Genomic DNA, 21,170 nt, shown 5'->3' with positions numbered 1-21,170 from the left:
GGTGGGGGGGGGGGGGGGGGAGGTGCACTTGTTGAGGACAGGTAATGTATCTATAAAAGAGAAAACACTCAAAGTTTTCTCCAGTGTTATAATATTTATGTTTATTTTGTCTGTAGGTTACTCTAGCTACGGCTAATATTCCTAGAATAATAATAATTGATACTGTTGTAATCTTTCTTTATTTTGTTGCAGGTCGCTCCAGCTATAGACTAACCATGCTGGAGTAATAGATTTTGACAGTATAAGATTTATTTTAATTTTGTTGCAGGTCGCTCCAGCTATAGACTAACCATGCTGGAGTAATAGATTTTGACAGTATAAGATTTATTTTTATTTTGTTGCAGGTCGCTCCAGCTATAGACTAACCATGCTGGAGTAATAGATTTTGACAGTATAAGATTTATTTTAATTTTGTTGCAGGTCGCTCCAGCTATAGACTAACCATGCTGGAGTAATAGATTTTGACAGTATAAGATTTATTTTAATTTTGTTGCAGGTCGCTCCAGCTATAGACTAACCATGCTGGAGTAATAGATTTTGACAGTATAAGATTTATTTTAATTTTGTTGCAGGTCGCTCCAGCTATAGACTAACCATGCTGGAGTAATAGATTTTGACAGTATAAGATTTATTTTAATTTTGTTGCAGGTCGCTCCAGCTATAGACTAACCATGCTGGAGTAATAGATTTTGACAGTATAAGATTTATTTTAATTTTGTTGCAGGTCGCTCCAGCTATAGACTAACCATGCTGGAGTAATAGATTTTGACAGTATAAGATTTATTTTAATTTTGTTGCAGGTCGCTCCAGCTATAGACTAACCATGCTGGAGTAATAGATTTTGACAGTATAAGATTTATTTTAATTTTGTTGCAGGTCGCTCCAGCTATAGACTAACCATGCTGGAGTAATAGATTTTGACAGTATAAGATTTATTTTTATTTTGTTGCAGGTTTGCAGGTAGCTCCAGCTGGAGTAATAGATTTTGACAGTATAAGATTTATTTTTATTTTGTTGCAGGTCGCTCCAGCTATAGACTAACCATGCTGGAGTAATAGATTTTGACAGTATAAGATTTATTTTTATTTTGTTGCAGGTCGCTCCAGCTATAGACTAACCATGCTGGAGTAATAGATTTTGACAGTATAAGATTTATTTTTGTTTTGTTTGCATGTAAGGTTTCGACTGTTATAATTATTATATTTATTTTGTTTACAGGTTGCTTTTAGAGTCTAGCTGTAGACTAACCATGCAGGAATAATAGGTTTTAACAGTATTTGATATATTTTTAATTTTTTTGCAGGTAGCTCTAGCTAAAGCTAACAGTGCTGGACCAGGTTTTGACAGTGTTGTCATTCAGGATATGGTGGTTGGAGAAGGCGGGGCTCTGGAGGTGGGTGACTCAGCTGAAATCCAGTACACCGGCTGGGTTATGACAAATGGAACAGTGGGTCAGGTAAATTGATTTAAGCTGAAGTCTTCAGACCTTGAAATTCACAACTGCAATCAGCAGTTTGCTGCAAAAAACTGTTGCAAAATTGATCTGTCGTGGCATTTTGATCATTATTGGGCATTTACTTGTTTTTATTTACAATATGATCTGAATTTCAAGAGCTTAGTCTTGTGTTGTCTTAGATTGTAACTCAGAACAAATTCTGAGCGGTAATTCATGAGAAGGTCATGAGATACAGACCTGAAGTTTTGTGTATAACTTTATCATGTACTATTACAGATCAAGTTTGACTTTCATGGTGATTTATGCATTTTTGAAGGAGTTATTGCCCTTGAATTTAGTTGATATGAAAATTAGTTTTCCGGACTTTCATTTTGTAATGCCTGAAGATATTGAGATGAAATTTTGTAGATAACTTTATCACATACAGTTAAGATCTAGGTTAACTTTCATGGTGATTTACCCACTTTTCACAGAGGAATGGCCCTTGAATTTAAGAGATACAAAAAAATGTTAGGCTCTGTATTGCTTTGCAGTACTCTCATAATGCTTGTTTAAATTTTGTTTTCTTTTGTTTTGAATGGTGGTAATTTTATTTTGTTGATACCTTCTGCCCCCCCCCCCCCCCCCCCCCCACTAAAATCTGACATAAAGAATTTGATTGTATCAGGGATATTTTAACAGGTTTTTTTCTTAAAGTGTATACTGATGTAAGTACATTCCCACCCCCAGTTTATTGTTGGTTTGCTCGTAAACATTTTGATAACTGACTGGCCCTTAAATACTTTTAAGTTGTGAAAAAGCTTTTATTGCAATCCGAACCATTGTAGATTCATAAGGTCAGTAGCTTTAGACTAATAGCTGTTGGTGATATAAGTGATATGTGTTGGATGTTGTTTCTTTGCTCAGGCTTTTTTCTTATGTTCTTCTTTTATCTTTTCAGGTGTTTGACAGCAATGCGAACTCTGACAAATTTTTTCGATTTAAATTAGGAAAAGGAAAAGTCATTAAGGTGAGTTGTTATGCTTTGAAGAGAAAAAGAAACCACAGAACAACTTTTGAGTTTTAGTGCAGCTGTGTGTAAATACACTGTTGTTTCAAGTATACCCGTATCAGTGCAACTACACATGTAAATAAGGATTCACGTCTTAATCCCGATTAGTTTAGTGACTTTAAATTGAGTGTTTAAAATATGAATTAATGAATACTATGTTCAGTCTTATTTAAAGTATACAAATTGAACTGATGCTTGTCATGTTATGTTTTAGGGATGGGAGACAGGCATTTTAGGGATGAAGAAAGGAGGGAAGCGTTTTCTAGTGGTGTCTCCCCAGCTAGGCTATGGAAGTCAAGGCAAGGGAGACAAGATTCCAGCCAACTCCACGCTCATCTTTGAAGTATTTGTTATTAGGGTAAGTCTTTTCACCATTCATTGTTATGTGGGGCAAGATCCAGCGCCGTCGGTAGAGCACTTGCCGGAGTTGCTTGCGTTGTAGGATCAAACCTCCTCACTGGACTCATCCTGTGATTGGGTTTTTTCTCATCCCAACCAGTGCCACACAACTTGTATATCAAATTCTGTGATATGTGCTGTCCTGTCAGTGGAAAAGTGCAAATAAAAGATCCCTTGCTGTTAATTGAAAAATGTAGCAAGTTTTTTCTAACACTTCATGTCAAAAATGTTTGACATCCAATAACCAGTGATTAATAAATAAAAGTGCTCTAGTGGTGCCATTAAGCAAAACAAACATTATTTCTTTTTAATTTTTATGTTACATATTATAATGACAGTCGCAGATACCACCAAATAACTTTCAATTTTTTTTTATTCTTTTATGTTGTTCTCTCATAAATGTTATTGTTTTCTTATAGCTCATTATCTTTCATCTGTTGAGTTTAAGCTGTATTTTAAATTTGTTTGAAATATATATTGTATAATTTTTGATATTATTTATTTGTTATATGTAGGTTAAACTTCAGAAGGGGGATTCACCTTCAGAATCTCCTGCTGCCACTCCGGTACCCATTCCTACAGAGACCACAGATTCTGGCTGGGACAATGAAACGGTAAAAGGTCGTTCCAGATCAATATCGGAGCAATTATCACAGGTGAGTTCAGCTTCAAGGTCATACACCTGTAGTTATCATGGGTGAGTTGAGTAATGTGGGGTGGGGTTTTTTTTGGTGTTTTTTTGTGGGGGGGAGGTGTTGGTTTCCAGTATTCATTCTGTAAATTGATTTTCTACTTTCAACAATTTTTAAAAAAGTTTGAGTTGAACAAAAAGAATTTCAAGCAAAAGATTTACAGTAGCAAAGTTAAAGTTTGTTTTGTTTAATGACACCACTAGAGCACAATGATTTATTAATCATCAGCTATTGGATGTCAAACATTTGGTAATTTTGACATATAGTCTGAGAGGTAACCCACTACATGTTTCCTTTAGTAGCAAAGGATCATTTAAATGCACTATCCCAAAGACAGGATAGCACATACCATGGCCTTTGATATACAAGTCGTGGTGCTCTGGCTGGTAACCCACTACATTTTTCCTTTAGTAGCAAAGGATCATTTATATGCACTATCCCACAGACAGGATAGCACATACCACGACCTTTGATATACCAGTCATGGTGCACTGGCTGGAATGAGAAATAACCCAATGGGCCCACCGATGAGAATCGATCCCAAACTGACCGCACATCAATTAACAATAGCATGTCTCTTGCATTTGAGACAATGCATAATAATGTAAATTATTGTTTTATCTCTTTGTTAAAGGCTAGTGGTAACTGTTTTATACCAACTGTGTTTATTTCCCAGTCTCCCAAGTCTGACAAAGCCAAGCTGATCTCTCGGATGGCTAAGATGGGACAGCCCATGTTACCTATGTCAGGAGCAGTTCCAGCACAGGTGGAGGATGACGAGCTTTCCGAAATCCAGGATGGAGTGAGTTGTTCTCCCCATGTTAATGGTGTCCTATAGGGTGTATACTACCAAATCAAATCCCATAGACGACAATAGTAACATATGTGGCTAAAACTCCTACCTGCAGCGTATCAATAGACATAAATGCCACAGATATAAATACTACCACCCCTCACACTTAAAGTGAATCAGAAAAAATAGGGGGTCAAGCTGCTTGTTTCTGAGATAATGGGTAGCGTCTAGGACTACCCTAGTTCCGCACAAAATTCGAGTACTTTTTTTTACAGGTACCCCATACATGTTTCAAGCACAAGGCTACTTTACACATTGGTACTAGATGAAATAAAATGGTATATTTGTTTTACCCAGATGAAACTATTATTTTTTACAACATTTACAACACTCACATTTATAACCAATCATAGGATTTGTGGTGTTAACTTCTCTATCAAAAGTTAGGTGCACCTCGAACTGTGACCCAGCCGGAAGTTATTTGGTTTAGTACTACCTGTAGCTTGATGACGTGAAGTCAGGATGTGCCTTCATCTTGGCTTCTCAGAGGTGAAAAATCTCAAATGTTTCAAGGAATTTAGGATTTTAGTGGTTTCTGTGCATCTTCTTTGATTAAAAAGCCTGTTTTAACATTCATATTTTTATAACTAGAGATGACATAGAAAATAAATGGTTATTAACAAAACACAGCACCTAAAAAGACACTGGGTGTAAAAGTAAGGTAAATATGGCAAAAGTGATAGGTTACATGTAGTTGCAGTTCTTGTTATCTGTCTAATAGGTTTGTTTGGGTTTTATGTTTGGGTTTTTTAAGACATTTTTTTTTATGGTTTTCAGTGTATTGTGTGTTAATATTCTGACTACTGGATTAATTTTTGACAAAAATCACATTGATGGGGTACAAATTTATAACTTTTACTGACATATTTTCACTTAAATGTTTTATAAATACATAAACTAATGTTCACATATGAATCGATAAGTATTATTATGATTGTGATTTTTTCTAATTTTTAAGATATTTTAGATCAGGCAATGTTGACTAAAATGAGGCAAAAATTCTATAAATTTGCATTTACTTATGCACATTTGTGGCTAGATGTCCAGTATTTATGTCCATTATTCCCAATAACTGTGTTTTTTCAGACTGGAATTTTGTTTGGAAACAAACTACAATTAATATCCCAATATTTTGCGACATTCGTTATTGGTAAAATGGTCAAATTTTATTATCAAATTGGCTGTCACAATCAGCTGTTAATTCCTGAAAATGACTGCAACATTCTGCCATTGTTGTCAAGCAAAAATACTTGCCAAAAACCACTTTTTACCACTCAAAACGTTTCAGGTATTTCTTATGCAAAAACAAAAACCTAAAGTGGCCATTATCAAGATTAGTCCCAATCAATGTTCTATTATTATTTTGGTGGATGTCGTGTGCAAAATGGCATAAAATATGAATGAGTGAATGTACTCTATGCATAAGTGAATGTGTAGGCTTGCGTGACGATGGGCTAGATATCTCGCCCTACAGTCGTCAGAAGGTTAAAGTCGCGATGTTTCGATGTTAGATAGTAAAACGTGATTCCAGTATTTCTGCATGGCGATGGGAAACAGCTTGTATTGAGATTCAGATTCAAATAGTAAACTGGACTGTGTAGTTAACTTTCATTTAGGAATCCTAATAAGAGTGAGATTTAATCATAACTGCATCTGATAAATAGAGTACAACAATCTTTCGCATTTGAAAATATCAGGAGAGTGATAATAACACTCTCCTCACAAGCTCCAGGCGAGTGATAAATCAGTCTCTTCACAAGCTTCAAGGCAAGTGATAAATCACTTCACAAGCTTCAAGGCGAGTGATAATATCACTCTCCTCACAAGCTCCAGGCGAGTGATAAATCAGTCTCTTCACAAGCTTCAAGGCAAGTGATAAATCACTTCACAAGCTTCAAGGCGAGTGATAAATCACTTCACAAGCTCCAAGGCGAGTGATAAATCAGTCTCTTCACAAGCTTCAAGGCAAATGATAAATCACTTCACAAGCTCCAAGGCGAGTGATAAATCAGTCTCTTCACAAGCTTCAAGGCAAGTGATAAATCACTTCACAAGCTCCAGGCGAGTGATAAATCACTTCACAAGCTCCAGGCGAGTGATAAATCAATCTCTTCACAAGCTTCAAGGCAAGTGATAAATCACTTCACAAGCTTCAAGGCGAGTGATAAATCACTTCACAAGCTCCAAGGCGAGTGATAAATCAGTCTCTTCACAAGCTTCAAGGCGAGTGATAAATCACTTCACAAGCTTCAAGGCGAGTGATAAATCAGTCTCTTCACAAGCTTCAGGGCAAGTGATAAATCACTTCATAAGCTCCAAGGCGAGTGATAAATCACTCTCTTCACAAGCTTCAAGGCGAGTGATAATATCACTCTCCTCACAAGCTCCAGGCGAGTGATAAATCAGTCTCTTCACAAGCTTCAAGGCAAGTGATAAATCACTTCACAAGCTTCAAGGCGAGTGATAAATCACTTCACAAGCTCCAAGGCGAGTGATAAATCAGTCTCTTCACAAGCTTCAAGGCAAGTGATAAATCACTTCACAAGCTCCAGGCGAGTGATAAATCACTTCACAAGCTCCAGGCGAGTGATAAATCAATCTCTTCACAAGCTTCAAGGCAAGTGATAAATCACTTCACAAGCTTCAAGGCGAGTGATAAATCACTTCACAAGCTCCAAGGCGAGTGATAAATCAGTCTCTTCACAAGCTTCAAGGCGAGTGATAAATCACTTCACAAGCTTCAAGGCGAGTGATAAATCAGTCTCTTCACAAGCTTCAGGGCAAGTGATAAATCACTTCATAAGCTCCAAGGCGAGTGATAAATCACTCTCTTCACAAGCTTCAAGGCGAGTGATAAATCACTCTTCTCACAAGCTCCAGGTGAGTGATAAATCAGTCTCTTCACAAGCTCCAAGGTGAGTGATAAATCACTTCACAAGCTCCAAGGAGAGTGATAAATCACTCACCTTATAAGCTCCAAGTGAGAGGTTTGCATTCGCTAGGAAAAATCTTGAGTACAGCTTGTACATATCAACAAAAATAAGTTTTGATTAGCACACATTGAACAATCACTGAAACAGTATGATGATATTTAAAATACTAAGGCTAGCTGAGCTTGGAGCAGCTTCTATTCAACAACCAGTGGCAGACGCGCTTCTACAGTATTTCTAGGTTGACGATAAAAAATACTTCTGAGATAAGATTAAGATACACTTGCGGGTGTAAGCATGATTGTGCACCTTAGAAATGAAGATCTGGTGTAATCAGCAATCTAAAATCAACCAGTTTAAACAGTAATCTTAATCATAATAAGATCCTTATTTAAATCACTGTTTACTGATTTTAAGTGTTCATTATACACTGTGTACAACTTGTTATATGTTATATAGACTGATTAATGGTATTGAAAACATTCCCATTGTTTCATTGTAGTTATTATAAATAATGGGGTTTTTTTTGTATTGATTTCATTGCATCTGTTCAGATACGATCCCTGTCAGTGGGCCCATTGAGCTATTTCTTGTTCCAGCCAGTGCTCCACAACTGGTGCAACAAAGGCTGTGGAATGTACTATCCTGTCTGTGGGATGGTGCATATAAAAGATCCCTTGCTGCTAATTGAAAAGAGTAGCCCATGAAATGGCGACAGCGCGTTTCCTCTCTCAATATCTCTGTAGTCCTTAACCATATGTCTGACATCATATAACCATAAATAAAATGTGTTGAGTGTGTCGTTAAATAAAACATTTCCTTCCTTCTTGTTCAGATATGATTAAAAATTATCATCATTGTTACAGTACTTACTGTAACAAACATCTTATTGTATTTGTTAACAGTACTGATTACATTTTGTACACATACCAAGCATGTTATCCAGACTGTCATATTTAGAACATGATTATACAGGTGTAGTGTTGTTGATTTAATCTCCTTACCTGGATGTCATATGACATAGTTGATACAGGTCATGTGATATGGTAACATGGTGTCAGTCAGTCCAGTGGGTTATATACACATGCAGTGTTATTATCGCAGGTAACTGAATCATTGTAAATATTTGTATCAAAGATCCATTTAATTGAAATACGATGGAAATATATTGTTTTAATGAATATGCAAAGTATGTATCTTTATATGCCTGAATGAACTTTGTTGTATGTACATGTATGTATTGTTTGTTTATCATGTCATCCAATTCTTTAAGTGTGATCACATTACTGATATTGTCACCCAAGATGTCAGAATGTAGATGGTAGTTAATATGGGGTTAGTATTCATATACTTGTAATGTCAGCCATGTAATGTTTAATTCTCCATTAATATTACTTGATCTTTTGTTAAAGGCACAGACCCTAGTTTCAGCCCGTAAAAATGGACACTAAGTTTAGTTAATCTACAAACCTGCAACACACATTTGGATATGGTTATAACAGAGAGAAGCTAAAGTATGTGATGTTTAAACAGGGAAATGCTGTCAAAAATAACTATTACTTCAATTGTTATACTTGTTTTATTACAAAAATGGTATGTAATTAAATCATATTTTCTCTCATTGAGAGCACTGATGGTAGAGTTTGTAAAAATTAAATTTGAAGCAATGATTGTAATTTTTCAGCCGTACACAGACCCGTCCTACACTAAGCCAGCTTTAGCAAGGAAACCTGATGTCCACCAGGCCACACCCCAAGTCTTCCATCAGCCGGTAGAACAACCCGTGGGACCACCCATCCATCAACCCATGGCGCAGGTCATGACTCAAGCACCACCACAGTACCAGACTGTGCCGGGACAACCAGCATTTCTACAGAGTATATATTACGATGTGATTTTAAAAGAAAATGAGATTACGTGCATTGGAAATTATTATTACATATGTTAATATATTTGTTGAGTCTAAATTATTAATTTTGGCAAAGCCTGTGTGTTTCTGGTTGTCCTAGTGTTAATAGTAGCTGAAAATGCATGCTCTATGAAACAGAAAAGGTACATACCTTAAAAACTAATTTGGGTTAGTTCTTCTGTTATTCTCTTTGTATGTTTTTTTTACATTTTTTATTAAAAACATTTTAGGAGTTGTGAATTTTTATTTTAAAAAAAAAGACATACACTGTATAAGGATCAATTTCTTTGTGAGTTTGACTCTGCATTTGTTTGTTTTTTAACTGTCTGGTAATTTTTATAAATACATCCATGAAAACATCTGTACTGTCCATCTTTCATTCCACTCTTCCATTTAATAATCTATCAATTCAGAATTTCTCATTTATGAATTATTTTATAGTTAAAATTCTGTAAATGTAGTTGACAAATAATCTTTATTAAAAAATTCTGTCTTCAGTTACTCACACCATAAAAGTTCCCAAGCGATAATTCTATATCTGTAAATTAAACACATTTCTAAACTACTGATAAACATATTTCAGATTTGCCAGGTGCTCAGCAGCTTTCTGTGTACCAGCCGACCAACCTTCTACAACAACAACAACAGGCAGCCATGTTACAGCAGCAAAACATGGCCGCAGTACGTTTATTTACAATTGATTAATATATTTCAATGAGAAAGAAAGTTGTGTTTTTAAGTAATATAGAGAGTGAATTGTTTAAAAAAACGAAATAACTACAAATACTGATACTGTGGTCAGGATAACTAAGGGGAGATAAGTCATGGTTACTTTCATATTTTGAGGTAAATTCTCGTGTTTAGAAAGATTTAATAATTTTTAAACTGAAATTATTCACTACATTACAGGCATTTTAGCTGGCAAAATGGTGTTTTCCTTCGCTGAAATTTGAACCTAATCTGATTTCGAAAACAATAATTCATGCAATAGACATCAAGATGCTGACTTTTTTATTACGACTTTATAACACGTTTATTCTTAATCGTTGTATACATGGTTGGTCCCTCGTTTCACTGAACATCAGCACATATTGTGCCATTTGCAGTTATCAGTCAGGTGTTGTTTGTTTCTTGGCCCGTTTTGTTTTATTAATGCCAGAAAATATTTTCATTTTCATATAACAAGGACACGTTAATTAAAACTATCACCTTTTTAATGAAAATATTCAGTTGTTTTGCTTAATGTTATTACTGAAAATAGTAAAAGTTTGTTTTTGTTTAACGACATCACTAGAGCACATTGACTAATAAATCATCGGCTGTTGAATGTCAAACATTTCGTAATTCTTACTCGTAGTCATCAGAGGAAACCTGCTACATTTTTCCATTAATAGAAAGGGATTTTTTATATGCATTTATCCACAGACAGGAAATCACATACCACAGCCTTTGACCAGTTGTGGTGCACTGGTTGGAATGAGAAAAATTTGAATCAGTTGAATGGATCCACCAAGGTGATTCGATCCTCTGACTCGAGTATCTCAGGCGAGTGCTCGACAAACTGAGCTAAATCTTACTTCCCAAAAATAGTAGTACATAATAATGAAATATTACGATTTAGACCGCATGATTGCAGTACTTGACAAAATGCTACATAATGTACCCCAAAACCTATGACATTTCACTTTCTCCATAGTTCTAGTAGGTAAATGTATGCAAAACACCAAATAGTTTCCATTCTAAAAGTAAATGCAAGAAAATATTAACTCCATATTTACTCCTGTTGACTCCCAAACCCTGTAAGCATTATAAATGGCATTTTATGGCCATTTCACATAAAATTATGAAAATGAAAACTGGTTGAGGTTTATTTATAAAATAAAATACTGTTTTAAGCAATTGCTGGTTCATTTGGCCCAATGTTTTCAAACTTGTCCCCTTTCTTTGAAGTCAGGTTTGCTTTGTAAACTCTAGATTAGTACCTGCTACATAATTAATTATTTATGACAGGTGTTTTTAATGGGTATAAAGTACCCATTGTCTGACTAAATCATACACATTAATTCAGCTGTTCATACTTTGATGGTCATCCCGCTTCCACACTCAATTTTAACCACCCTAAAGGTGAATATGCTTACCTACAACATGCAGTAGGTTACAGTTCCTAGTACAAGTAGTTCAAGTGTTTTACAATAACTTTGATGGGAGCTTATTCTACTTTATCATCCCGCTTCCACACCCTATCAACCACCCTAAAGGTGAATATGCTTACCTACAACATGCAGTAGGTTACAGTTCCTAGTACAAGTAGTTCAAGTGTTTTACAATAACTTTGATGGTCATCCCGCTTCCACACCCTATCAACCACCCTAAAGGTGAATATGCTTACCTACAACATGCAGTAGGTTACAGTTCCTAGTACAAGTAGTTCAAGTGTTTTACAATAACTTTGATGAGAGCTTATTCTACTTTATCTTAACTGAAATGTGTACTTTTTAGTTTTACTTAATTTAATCCTAAAGGCATTATATTGTGTAAATAATGTGATTTCATTTGGTTGTTCTAGGGATTCCAGCCAGCAGGTTTTCAGCAGCCCGGTGTTGTACCTGGCCAACAGTTTGCAGGTAGGGAGTCAGTGGGTGGTAATATATTAGAGTGAAGAGCAGAACTTTTGCTCAAAATAATTTTTGTCACAACCTTGCCTAACTGAACACTGTTGGAATATTTTAAATGGTAAAATGCAAACACATTATCTTTCTGGGGCCTAATTCACAAAGGTCTCTTAGGCTTTATAGGCTCTGTTAGACAACAAAGCATCCTCTTTGCAAGTCTTTAAGCATTGCACTGCGAGATAGCAAAGTTGCGAGAGAGAATTAGGCTCCTGGTCATTTGGCAGTGACACTGGACTGGAAGTTATTTCTTAGATAGTATATCCAGAGTCCAGACCAATGTTTTCCAGCTTTTCAAAGCCCAGAGCCCTCTTTTTGTCAGTGGACAATAAAGACCATTAATAATAAACACTAGTGCTGCCATTTTAAGATTTATTTTTAAAATGAATTGTAGAGAAATAATTAAGATAACCACAGTTAGAACAATAAAACAAAATTAAAATTAGTCGTTACTTTAACCAAAAATGACGATACTGCTTTGTCAAATTGTTTTAGTTCATTGAAACATTTCAACTAGTGATTACTTGAAAGTTCACTGCCCTCTTGATTTGAAAATTGCAAGCCTCGTAGTTTGTGGAATGAAAAGGGTACTTTAAGTTAATGGGGGTATATTTTACAAAAATTACCTGATCTCTCAGGTTTACTTATTACCCTCACAGTTACAGTATAACATTTGACTCTTTATCAGTGGGCGATGGTTAACTTAAAAACATTATTTTGTTTATCATTAGCACAATGTCAAATGGTTTTATAATAATGCAGAAAGTTACAGGTGGTGCTTAACATCGTCGTCTGTAGATATGTCGTCTGTAGATATGTTTTGGTATTGCGAAACACTTAATAGACATTATCCCAGCTTTTGAATACCTGGCTTTGATACTAATGGAGCACAATTGCACATAATTATTAACCTTAGACTTTGAAGTTCTTTATAACATTTAACATTTATTTAACAAAGAACACAAAAAGTAGTGCAGTTGTAATCATTATATTACCCACAGCATTCTATATCTATTTTATTTACAATATTCTATCAAACTGCTTACCTTGCATATCTTTCCTCTGCACCAGCACTAATTCCCTTTCTTCATATAGGAATGTCATTTGTAGGCAGTGCGGCCATTCCTCCTACCACAGCCACCAGCCAGCCGAGCACTGTGGACGCACTAGTACCAGTCCTGTTGTCAGAAACAAGGCAGCAGAACACCGAAGTGAGGTTATCAGTCAGCAAGATGGCCGACAAGGTGGACAAGATTCTAGAAAAGGTTTAAAAATCCATTATTTTACAAGATAAATGATTTTTTTTTATAGGAAATTCATTAATTTACAAGATAGATTGAAAAATAATTTTGGAAATCCATTATTTTACAAAATAGATAAAAAAATAATTTTGGAAATCCATTATTTTGCAAGATAGAATAAAAAATAATTTTGAAAAATATTATTTTACAAGATGGATTAAATTGTTTTGAGGGGGGAATCTATTATTTTACAAGATAGGTTAAGTGTCTTTAATTGAAAATTCATTATTTTACAAGCTAGATTAAAATTCTTTATTTGAAAATCCATTATTTAACAAGATAGGTTCCATTTCTTTAATTCCATGTTCATGTTAGGTAGCTAAACAAAAACAGCAATGGTACAGTATTTCACATATCAACTATGTCATTCGTAATTGAATGTATACTTGCAAGTTTATAGATTTTGGGTTTAATTGTTCCAAAGGGAAGATATAGAAATTATGTAATCCATGGATCCCAGATACAATTGTTTTTTTGATGCATTACATCTACCAATTACACTAGGATAGCCAGGATTTTATATTTGGGGATGAGGGGTGGGGCACACCCATTTAAGGGGCCAACCACACTGTCTATGAGTAATGGTATGGGGTGACAGACACATAAATATAATATGGTGGGGGAAAAAAAGGTTTGGGGCATATAGCAAACCGTTTGGCTCATCGGTGATTAATTAGTGTTTAATTACAGATCCTTTGCTGTTTTTCCAGTTGGAATAGCCATTTAGTAGCAGCAAGTTTCCTCTCTTCTCTAGATCCAGTATTAAAATAAGTGACACCAAACATCTGTAGGTTAAAATATCCATACTATACCTGTCAAGTAGTTATGTTCACAGAGCATATACCTGTATGTGTGTTTACATTATTAATAGGTTGATCATATGAGCTACCACGGACCAGGGTCTGCTCTGACACAAACGTCTCTAGCTCCAACTATGGAGACTGGTGTACTGCTGCAAAATATCACAAGAATAGTTCAGGTACGTTGTTGTGTGTGATAACAGAAACATCAATGTCTTCAGTCCTTTGTATAATAATTCAACATGGTTTCTACAATTAATTTTAAATCCACTAGCCATGAGATCAGTGATTTAAAAAATTTACTAGCCACGATTAAATATTCACTAGCCCTACTTTATTTTAAGATAATACAATTTTACTAAATGATAGTAATGATCAGATATGCTTCTTAAAGAGGAAAATAGAGCTTAAAAACACTAACATCATGGGGTCAGGATATTCATATTTACAAAATAGACTTAACTGCAGAATTTGACAATTTAGTTTTTCACTAGCTGTCGGGCATGGCAATAGTAGTTATTTACTAGCCCAACATTGAATAGCACTAGCCATGGGAGTTAGGCTACCATAATTTAGAAGCCCTGTTGAATTTACATTGGATATTTTAATTTTTCGGTGTTCAATTTTTTACTTTTTTTTACTTTTTTTTACTTCTGTTTTAAATTTTTGTTTATGAGTTTTGTGCTTAAAATTTCGAATGTTACAGTATATATTTCAGTGATTGGTATATTATTTTATGTTTTACTTACAGGAAAATGAAACACTGAAAAAAGATGTGTTTGAAAAGAGTGGGAAAATAGAAGCCCAGAATGACAAAATAGCAGAATTATTACAGAAAAATCAAAGGTATTTTAACAGTGAAAATTGTTGATTTTTAAAATCTAATTTTCCTTAATTAGGTGGTATCATTATAAAAGATTTTAGTGCCATTTTATATTGAATTGTACATACTGATTTGTGACTTTGGATCTTGTAGGCTTGTTAACGTTTAACATTACTGTTCTTATTAAATTCTGTTATTCTCAAACAAGTTCAGCTATACTATATGTCAGTTAATTAGCAATTTCTGTACTGTAATGAGTTGCCTTAATGGACTCATCTTTTAATCATTTCATTCTGGTGGACATTTTATTTAGTTCCATGTGCCATGCAGCTACTGTTTGTATTGACTAATTATAGTGACTGTTTATAGCAAAGCGATAACTTCTACTAGCTGTTTATCACTTGTCTGTTGACCTGTCAAATCAGACACCACTCATTTGCTTTATATAGATTTTCAGTTGTGTACTCTTTATATCATTAATTTCAATCAAAATAAATCTTTGTGTTCTGATAAATTATAACAAAAATAACATATTTATTTTGGAATTATAAGTTTTAAAAACTTTTTGAAGACAAATGTACCATAATACAATACATGAATGAATTTTGTCTGTCACCCTGCAAAAAAAAGATGTTGTTTAGCTTGAGCATATAGAAAGTTAGGAATAAAGATGATTTCCCCACTCATCTTGTTGAGTTGCTGGTTAAAAATAATAAAATAATAAAATAATAAAAATAGGTAAATTACCTGTTTTCCCATATACAGGACGAATTCAACTTTGCAAGTCTTGCAGAGTTGCCCATCCTTAAATTTACAAGATAACATAAAGCTGACAACCTATGTCATTAACCTTGTATTGTCTATTTCCATTTCAGATTTGCAGAACAAAGCAACACTTTGTTAGAAGAAAGGAATGAAGGGTACAAATACTCCGCGGACCAATCACAAGCCAAGGTTTTGACACTTGAACAGGAAAAGGTTGGTTGTCTGTTTAAATATGGCTGTATTTGTACCTAAAAAAAGGAGACATCTTTACAATAATTAAAAAAACATAAGAATTAACTTATTGGTTATCATTTTAATATTTTATTAAACTTTGAACACTGTCAACTCTTTTTGGTAATCAAGTTTTGGACATGTTTTCCACTACATTATTGTTTTGTCAGTAGTAACATATCTTCTTTTTTTTTAGAGTTTATTCATGTATTAGCTATACCATTCTTGGCAAAAACAATTGTGTATTAATGGTTACCTGACAAAGAGCAAAACAAATTTACCTTTTATCATAGAAATGTACTGTTTATATGACTTATGTTTTCAATAGTAAAAACCATTCTGTTCAAGTTAAATAATTATGTTATTTTGATTATTTTAACTGTTAGTAACTACGTACGACTATAAATGAAACCTTGGGTTATCAGGTTAAACTAGCAACAGAACTAAGCTCTGTGTCGGCTGATCTGAGCACGCTGCAGCTGGAGATGACGAACGTCAGAAAGAGTGAGGCTGACTTGAGACAGAGACTCAAGACAGCTGAGGACCAGATTCTCAGGAAGGAGGAAGAATACAGCAGAATAAAGCTACAAGCTCTGGGTAACCTATTTCAACAGATTTAATGTCAACTGTTGTTTTTGAAAAAAAAAGGCTGTGAAATGGGGATTGTGTTCTAAATGACTAAAGCACTGGACTGCTGAGTCTTTCCAGATGGTTCATCTCGAGTGGACGGATTTTTAGTGGATGGAAGGTCCAGAGGACGAACCATCTGCATCCCCTGCTGAGTAGACAACCTGTGTTTCTTTTGAGGTTACACGTGTAATCTTGGAAAGATAACACATTGCTTTGACTGTTTTGTGTTTTACCTTACACCCTGAAGGCTGTGAGTTGTTTGTTTATGGATTAACATTGTGAGCTGATGGTATAGATAGATGACTATAAGAGTTCTTTGTCAAATCTTTTATCAATACGATTGACATTTGTATTGCCAAAGTACTCTAAACTCATCTAAAAGCTCATTTGTCATAAAACAGTCTTCAAATCTGAAATCCTCATGCCTCATGGTTGTTTTTGAATAAAAACACATATGCCCTTCAGTCCTCTAGAGTTATCTTTTCCTCCCTTTTAGAATATCCAAAGTCCACACTAAAACATGATTCACTAAAAAGACTAAAAAGTGGACCAGGGGCCTAATTCACAAAGCTCTCTTCATCTCTGTTAGACAACAAAGCATCCTCTTTGCAAGTCTTTTAGCATTGCACTGCGAGATCGCAAAGTTGCGAGAGTTTAGTGAATTAGGCCCCAGATCGCTCAGTTTGTTAAAGGGGAGAATTTTGAAATTCATGCAGTCATTCTTTAATCTTGATACTTTGCCACTGTATTAATATCTATGTTAATTATGTTGCAGATGATGAAAAAAAGGTGTCAGAATTGACCAGCAGTTTGCGTGATGAAAAACACCACCGCAAGTCTCTGGAGAGCAAGTTAAACCAAACCCAAGAGGAACTGGGGGATCTGAAGTCATCAAATGAGAGTCTGGAAAGGGTATGTCACAGTTCCTTACAAAGCTATTTACAAGGCTATTTACCTACCTTCTGTTGTAACACAAGCTATTATTTGTGCATTTCTTTTTGTTTTCTATCTGCCTTTGACTTTCATTACACTAATATTTTTCTTAATATCATGTTTTTATTTTACTACTTGTAATATATTCATATTGTAAAATGTTGGGAAAGCCTTTAATATAGGCCAATGCCTGTTGGTCAATCCCCAGACCACTACTGTTTTTAAATGGCAATAAATATTGTTTTAAATGCAATATTTCTCTTTCTTGCTTGATATTTGTGAGAGATAGCATAAAAGTATATTGTCTTTCAAAACATGATGGCTGAGAGTATAGTTCCATATTTTCTTTTCTTATGTTAATGTTACAACTGATCTTACATATTGGAAGAGGTTAGTTTACATATTAGTGAAAAACATTCAGTTCTTTCATTACTTGCCATAAATTAATCTGACCTCTCCTGGTACATGGGCAAGAGGTCAGGCTAAGTATTGCTGAAAAGTAAAATTCTCAAAATCTTCCTCTTTTTCTTTTTACTTTTTTAAAGTTTGAAATAATGTTTTAGTTTTTGTTTTAGTTTTAGTTCAGGGCTGATGTTTTTTAATAAAGTATTGAGTACAGTTTCCTTCATGGTTCTTGTTTTAATGATTGGCTTCATTTTCAGAATTTGACTGAAAGGAAACGAAAGGCAAATGAGGAGAGAAGAAAACTGGAAGAAGATATGGAGGACATGAAGATGAATCTGGAGGTGATCATTTTAATGATTGTATCTAACAAAAATCATCACAATCAGGGGCGGGACGTAGCCCAGTGGTAAAGTGCTTGCTCGATGCGCGGTCGGTCTGGGATCGATCCCTGTCTGTGAGCCCATTGGGCTATTTCTCATTCCAGCCAGTGCACCACGACTCGTATATCAAAGGCTGTGGTATGTACTACCCTGTCTGTGGGATGGTGCACATAAAAGATCCCTTGCTGCTAACAGTAGCTCATGAAGTGGCAACAGCGGGTTTCCTCTCTCACTATCTGTGTGGTCCTTAACCATATGTCTGATGCCATATAACCGTAAATACAATGTGTTGAGAGTGTCGTTAAATAAAACATTTCCTTCTTTCTTTCATCACAATCATGTAATTGACGAAGCAGTTGTGTCTAAAGCCATAGTTCCACTTCTGTATAGACACATACCACTGTGAAAACAGATTGTACTTAGCATGTATCTGTTTTCACTGGGGGTGAGATGTAGCCCAGTGGTAAAGTGCTTGCTGGATGCATGGTCAGTGTGGGATCAATCCCCGTCGTTGGGCCCATTGGGCTATTTCTTGTTTCAGCCAGTGCACCATGACTGGTATATGAAAGGCTGTGGTATGTGCTATCCTGTCTGTGGGTTGGTGCATATAAAAGACTGACGGAAAAATATAGCAGGTTTGCTCTCTTAAGACTTATATGACAAAATTACCAAATGTTTGACGGCTATTGCTTATATGACAAAATTACCAAATGTTTGACGGCTATTGCTTATATGACAAAATTACCAAATGTTTGACGGCTATTGCTTATATGACAAAATTACCAAATGTTTGACATCCAATAGCCAATGGTTAATAAATCAATGTGCTCTAGTGGTGTTGTTAAACAAAATAAACTTTTAACTGTTTTCACTGAGCATGCACTTCATGGTTAACAAAGTGTTAATGTCCTCGGTGATTCAAACTTTATAGACTTTACCCCAAACTATCTTATAGAAATTATTTTCAGCTACCTCTTGTCAAAGTTAAAGACTTCTATAGTGTTTATTTTGTAAAACAATAGTTGTGAAGGAGACTATAGGTATTGTCTCCATCTGTCCCACATACATGTAAAACTTTCCTGACCTTTTTTTTCTGCTGTGGCTCCAGATGTTGAGCTAAAATGTTATCAGGTAGATGTACAAACCAAGTTTGACTTTCATGGGGATTAAGGGTGGGACATAGCCCAGTGAGAAAACGTTCTCTTGATGCGTGGTCGGTCTAGGATCGATCCCCGTCGGTGGGCCTATTGGACTATTTCTCACTCTAGCCAGTGCACCACAACTGGTACCAGTATATCAAAGGCTGTGGTATGTGCTATCCTGTCTGTGTGATGGTGCATATAAAGTATCTCTTGCTACTAATGGAAAAACGTAGCGGGTCTCATCTTTATGACTGTGGCAAAATGACCATATGTTTGACATCCAATAGCTGATGATTAATAAATCAATGTGCCCTAGTGATGTCGTTAAACAAAACAAAACCAGTAATGCTCAGAATGCTTGTTTTTGTAAATGGATGAATTAAGTTGTTTGTGTGAAATTTCAGAGTGAAGTACAATCACTAAGGGATCGACTAAGGAAACAAAAAACATCTGTTGATGTAGCGACTGCAGACAAGGTATGACGTAATGTTTTCATTGGATTTATTTTTCATAGATTGATTTAATTTTAATTTATAGCAACAAAGTTTATGCCAATACTGTAATAAATATATATTGTTTTATCTGTTAAAAATTTGTTTTATCAAAGATGATATTAATTCCTTAAGAATAGATTTTTTTTTTTATTACTAGATGTTCAGTGATATGTTTACAAATAGTGCTGGGATGTAGCTCAATGACAGAGCACTCACTTGAGATGCAATGAGTTGTAAGATAGATCACCCTCAATAGACTCAGTTTTTTCCCAATCTCAAAAGTTGTGGTATGTACTGACCTGTGTATTGAAAGTTCATATAAAATCTATTTTCTGCTGCTTTTTAGAAGTACTAATATGTGTGATGGCAGAAAGATTCCTACTTCTCTCTCTCTCTCTCTCTGTCTCTGTTTGTCTGTCTGTCTGTCTGTCTGTCTCTCTCTCTCTCTCTCTCTCTCTCTCTTCTCTCTCTCTCTCTCTCTCTCTCTCTCTCTCTCTCTCTCTCTCTCTCTCTCTCTGTCTCTGTCTCTGTCTCTGTCTCTGTCTCAGTCTCAGTCTCAGTCTGTCCGTTTGTCCGTCTGTCTGTCCGTTTGTCCGTCTGTCTGTCTGTCTGTCTGTCTGTCTGTCTGTCTGTCTCTCTCTCTCTCTCTCTCTCTCTCTCTCTCTCTCTCTCTGTCTCTCTCTGTCTCTCTGTCTGTCTGTCTCTCTCTCTCTTTCTCTCTCTCTCTCTCTCATATGTCAAAATGACCATATATTAGATGCAAATAGTGATGGCTTTAAAATGTACAAATAATCCTTGTACAAATGCATTGCACCTCCAGGTAGCTAAGTTGGAGGAGGACATTGCCCAGGAGTGGCAGGAGAAGTGTGATAAGCTGCTGAAATCTGCCGAGGAGAAACACAGTCGGGTTGTGCGGGATGTGGAGGAGGACAGGGACACCCTGCAGCAGAAGATAAAGGAACTGGAAGCCAAGGTCTCTCATAGTTAAATATTTAAACATCAGATCTGTATACTAACATGAAATTAAGAGATTCATTACTTGAAAGGGATATTTTAGTAACAAATACAAGTAGAGTCCATTCATCATCCAATTATCCATCCAAACATATGTGTATATATCTATCCATCCCTTCATCAATCCATTGTGAATCTTTTTTTAATTCATTTCTATTGTTCCTTGGCTCTCTTTCTTGTATTGTTATATTTCAATGAAACCTGAGAGCTTCATTGTCTAGAAGGAATGTGATGTAGCCTGGTGGTAAAGTGCTCGCTTGATGCACAGTTGGTTTAGGATCGATCACCATCGG

General features: G+C 35.4%; 1 protein-coding gene across 3 annotated transcripts in view; it reads left to right on the top strand.

Moving 5' to 3' along the window:
- The window catches only part of LOC121383024 (FK506-binding protein 15-like), a 48,809-nt gene that overhangs the window by 6,446 nt on the left and 21,193 nt on the right, over positions 1-21,170 (top strand). For all 3 annotated transcript variants that reach the window (XM_041512761.1, XM_041512760.1, XM_041512759.1), the window contains exons 7-23: positions 1,304-1,456; positions 2,397-2,465; positions 2,722-2,865; positions 3,422-3,562; positions 4,275-4,400; positions 9,066-9,258; positions 9,874-9,971; positions 11,857-11,914; positions 13,055-13,224; positions 14,132-14,239; positions 14,812-14,906; positions 15,759-15,861; positions 16,305-16,476; positions 17,285-17,421; positions 18,105-18,188; positions 19,774-19,845; positions 20,684-20,836. In XM_041512761.1, the coding sequence (XP_041368695.1) occupies positions 1,304-1,456; positions 2,397-2,465; positions 2,722-2,865; positions 3,422-3,562; positions 4,275-4,400; positions 9,066-9,258; positions 9,874-9,971; positions 11,857-11,914; positions 13,055-13,224; positions 14,132-14,239; positions 14,812-14,906; positions 15,759-15,861; positions 16,305-16,476; positions 17,285-17,421; positions 18,105-18,188; positions 19,774-19,845; positions 20,684-20,836 (2,076 nt within the window). The remainder of the gene's footprint in view (positions 1-1,303; positions 1,457-2,396; positions 2,466-2,721; positions 2,866-3,421; positions 3,563-4,274; positions 4,401-9,065; positions 9,259-9,873; positions 9,972-11,856; positions 11,915-13,054; positions 13,225-14,131; positions 14,240-14,811; positions 14,907-15,758; positions 15,862-16,304; positions 16,477-17,284; positions 17,422-18,104; positions 18,189-19,773; positions 19,846-20,683; positions 20,837-21,170) is intronic.

The sequence above is a fragment of the Gigantopelta aegis genome, chromosome 10, assembly GCF_016097555.1.
Source record: "Gigantopelta aegis isolate Gae_Host chromosome 10, Gae_host_genome, whole genome shotgun sequence".
NCBI classification, from domain to species: domain Eukaryota; kingdom Metazoa; phylum Mollusca; class Gastropoda; order Neomphalida; family Peltospiridae; genus Gigantopelta; species Gigantopelta aegis.
The sequence above is the reverse complement of the archived record's forward strand: the minus strand, read 5'-3'. Positions and strand labels throughout refer to the sequence as shown.